This window comes from Trichoplax adhaerens, genomic scaffold, assembly GCF_000150275.1.
Source record: "Trichoplax adhaerens TRIADscaffold_5 genomic scaffold, whole genome shotgun sequence".
NCBI lineage: Eukaryota > Metazoa > Placozoa > Uniplacotomia > Trichoplacea > Trichoplacidae > Trichoplax > Trichoplax adhaerens.
Window position 1 is genome coordinate 1,545,556 of NW_002060947.1, and position 3,465 is coordinate 1,549,020.

The 3,465-nt window shown below is 32.6% G+C and overlaps 1 protein-coding gene across 1 annotated transcript; it reads right to left on the reverse strand.

The window, feature by feature from the left end:
• Positions 1–1,687: 1,687 nt before the first annotated feature.
• TRIADDRAFT_7089 (uncharacterized protein) lies at positions 1,688–2,212 on the reverse strand (the record flags this gene model as incomplete). Its single annotated transcript, XM_002112746.1, has 1 exon — positions 1,688–2,212. A coding segment is annotated over one exon (525 nt), but the record flags the coding sequence as incomplete, so codon positions are not given.
• Positions 2,213–3,465: the final 1,253 nt, after the last annotated feature.

Consider the following 3,465-nt stretch of genomic DNA (forward strand, 5'->3'; position numbering starts at 1 on the left):
ATCTACTTTTAAAGAAAGTCAGAGATCTTCTATAAATGCGCTAGCAATGTCCGTTGTCACATTAGAATGCGGATCGTAAATAGACGGCTCTTGAATGGATATACACTGTTGTTCTACAATTTGTTATATCTAGTGGTTGCTGAGCAAGAGCTTGGTACACCTAGCGATATTTTTTAGTTGTTTGCTTGGTCGTAAAAGGATTGAAGGAAAAACCCCTTAGTGGCCTGAAGTGAAAAAGCACAAAGGCTTCTCCGCTGATTTTATTCTTTAATTACAATTTTCATATTACTATAGAAAGCTGTATGATATAGTGATTTAACGGTTCAATTCTTGCTATCTTAATTAATTGAACGCTACTATGCGATATTGATTTTTATTAACTGTATCATCATTAAGGCAATTGAACTTTCTATTCCATTAACGTCAAAAATTAGCTTGAAAATGTTGATTGTCCAGGAAAAAAATTAATTGATATTACATTTTAGATCATTTTTTTCCGATTAGTCTTTGACTGTTTTTGTGGGGTTATTCAATCGCTACTTTACTTGTTACTAAGCCGTTAAAGCTAATTTTTTAATGTAATTTTCCATGAGAAAACTTATAGTGCAAGAGTAGTAAAAGAAGTCATTTTCAATATTAAACATGCTAAAAAGTCGCATTAATTCAGGGCATTTTCTTTTCTTTCAAACATGACTGTTTATTGAAGTTGTAAATACGGAATTGAAATAATTATATCCTCTGTACATTAAGATATAAAGTACAAGATAAAACAAGAATTGCTTCCTCTAAAATTGCTGGTAGCCAGATAGTGGTAGGCAGAAAAGAATAGGCCAAACACTCAAGTTAAAGTAGCGCACTCTTATGGTTATATATTGAGAATTCGAACCTATTCTGTTAGCAATCGTATTCATCGTCCTATTCCAGTAGATTAAGACAGAGTAAATCATGAAATATTTTCTTCAGCATTTATATTATTTCACTTAGTGTTCATTACAATAGAAAATGAAATCGGTTGAGCAACACTGTAAAGACCGAAGCAGCAGACGATATAAATACAGCTCTCTATTATATGTACGATATATTTTGACGATAAATCATTCAACTTTAAATTGAACCTAATTGTCTATATTTCTCACTTTTGACAGATTAAAAAGTGTCCGGCAGACATACGCGTATATATATATGTATAGATATGTACATTAATTAGTTAAGAGATTTTATCTTGATGGATAAAGTGAAAGGAATAAGAAAAAAATTGTAACTAAATCGACCTAAGTATTTGTAAGATATTTGTATATGATTACTGTAATATTGAGTAAAAACAAAATCATTAGACGATATTTACGAGCGCAAACTGACCCAGCAATGATAAATGAATTTACTTAGTAATACTAACAGTATTATTTGATAGTCATTGCTGCTTAACTTGACGCCTAAATTATTAAAAACACCCTACGTAAAATTTTAAACAATTATTAAAAGATTTTGCACTTAGATATCTTTCTGTCATATATTCTACATATATACTATATATATATATATATATACTGTGTATCTATGTGTGCAATTGAGTATAATTTCCATTTTAGATTATTGAAATCAAGCTTATGATTTTTTAGTGGACTTCCTTTGCTACTGAATGAGTAACATCATCCTGTGGACTATTTTTGATTAATTCGGCATACGCTTGCTTGGAATGGACTTTGCGAACATGCTTACGCAAATCGAAATTACGGCAAAATCCACGGCCACAAACTTGACAATTGAATGGCTTAACATCGCTGTGTGTATGCATATGAAAGGTTAAGCTGTACATTTGATGGAAAGCCTTATTGCACATGGTACACTTATAGGGTTTACTGCCACTATGAGTTAACATGTGATTTTTATAATTGCCTTTTTGATGGAATCCTTTCTTGCATATGTGGCACTGAAATGGTTTATATCCTGTATGGATGCGCATATGCGTTTTTAATGTTGATGATCGATTGAATGACTTATTGCAGACATTGCACTTGAATGGCTTGTCTGTTGTGTGAATGATTTTATGCCTGCATAATGTACTTGCTTGGCGGAATCCTTTACCGCACACCTTGCAAACAAATGGTCGCTCTCCGGTATGGACTGGCAAGTGACGAACTAAATTGTAGTGGGCATTGAAGCGACGATTGCAATATTTGCATACATGAACTTTATTCGAGTTCTGGTTGTTGCTTGTACCATCATCAGGGCTATCTTGATGATTCGAGCTACATTTTACGACTGTTGATTGCTGAAGAGTGGGATTCGATACGATAGGCTGGAGTTGCTGTGCTTGGTGCTGTTGTTGTATTGTCGGCGTTTGCGGTACATAGTAGTTATTGTAAAAGTATGGTCGTGGAAATAGAGTTAGATAGGGGAGCATTGGAGGCGATGGAGCAGCCGTTGGGAAAATTGTATGAGGTTGGCGATAATTTACTGTTGGTGGCTGGCATTGCTGGCTTAAAATTTCCGGCCCAAGAATATTAACAACATGAAAACCGGTACCAGGACTAACCGGTGTGGCTGGGCTCATAGCTGGACTGCTTTCTGATGAAACATCGGTCTCGGAGCATTCACTATTAGCCACATGATGATCTTTAAAATTGAAATAATCAACTTTAGCTATGTCAAGAGATAGTCCACATTTCCATTATAATACAATTATATTATATCATCTTAATATCTATTATCTTTTTCTAGGAAATTATCAAGTTCATCTCTATTTCAATATATTACGAAGGCCGTGCGATATGAATATATTTATTTTATTCTTAAATTCTATTCTATTTTATCGCTTCTTTTTAAGTTTCCATGCCTTTATACTAATATACAGAAATGCACTGTAATTATTAAAAGAATTAGATAGGATAGCAGGGTGCAGGTAGAAATGCATATTTTTTATGCTATAGATAATAAAATATAAAGGTATGTTATATAGCAGGAAAGAAATTCTATTAATTGTTGTTCTGCTTTTCTGGTTTTGTTGAATGCATAAATTCTATCACCTCTTCCTTTAAAATTAATCAATTTGACTCGTTGCCATTAAAGTTATACTATTTTTAGTGTCAATGCATCTTGTTCTATTATCTAATAGGTTATAATTGTCTATACCCGTTCAAACACCATATGATCATTTTGATGCCATCAAAAAGAAAATATATATTGTCTGCAGAGGAAATTACTAGGCTAAGCTTTCTGCTCGCTTAAAAGACAGTGCAACAACATTAAAGATTATTATAAATTAAATTTTATAAAATCGAAACTTATATAATTATAGTCTCTTTAAAACTAAGGACTCGAAAAATATCATGATTAAAAAAGCGAAATAGTGAGAAATTTTTTAATAAACACCATTCTAATGGCATGAGATGATACCAATAGCAAATAATGAGCTTATCACGATCTGAATTGCGTAAGAGTTCAATACAAAACGTTTTAAGGCAA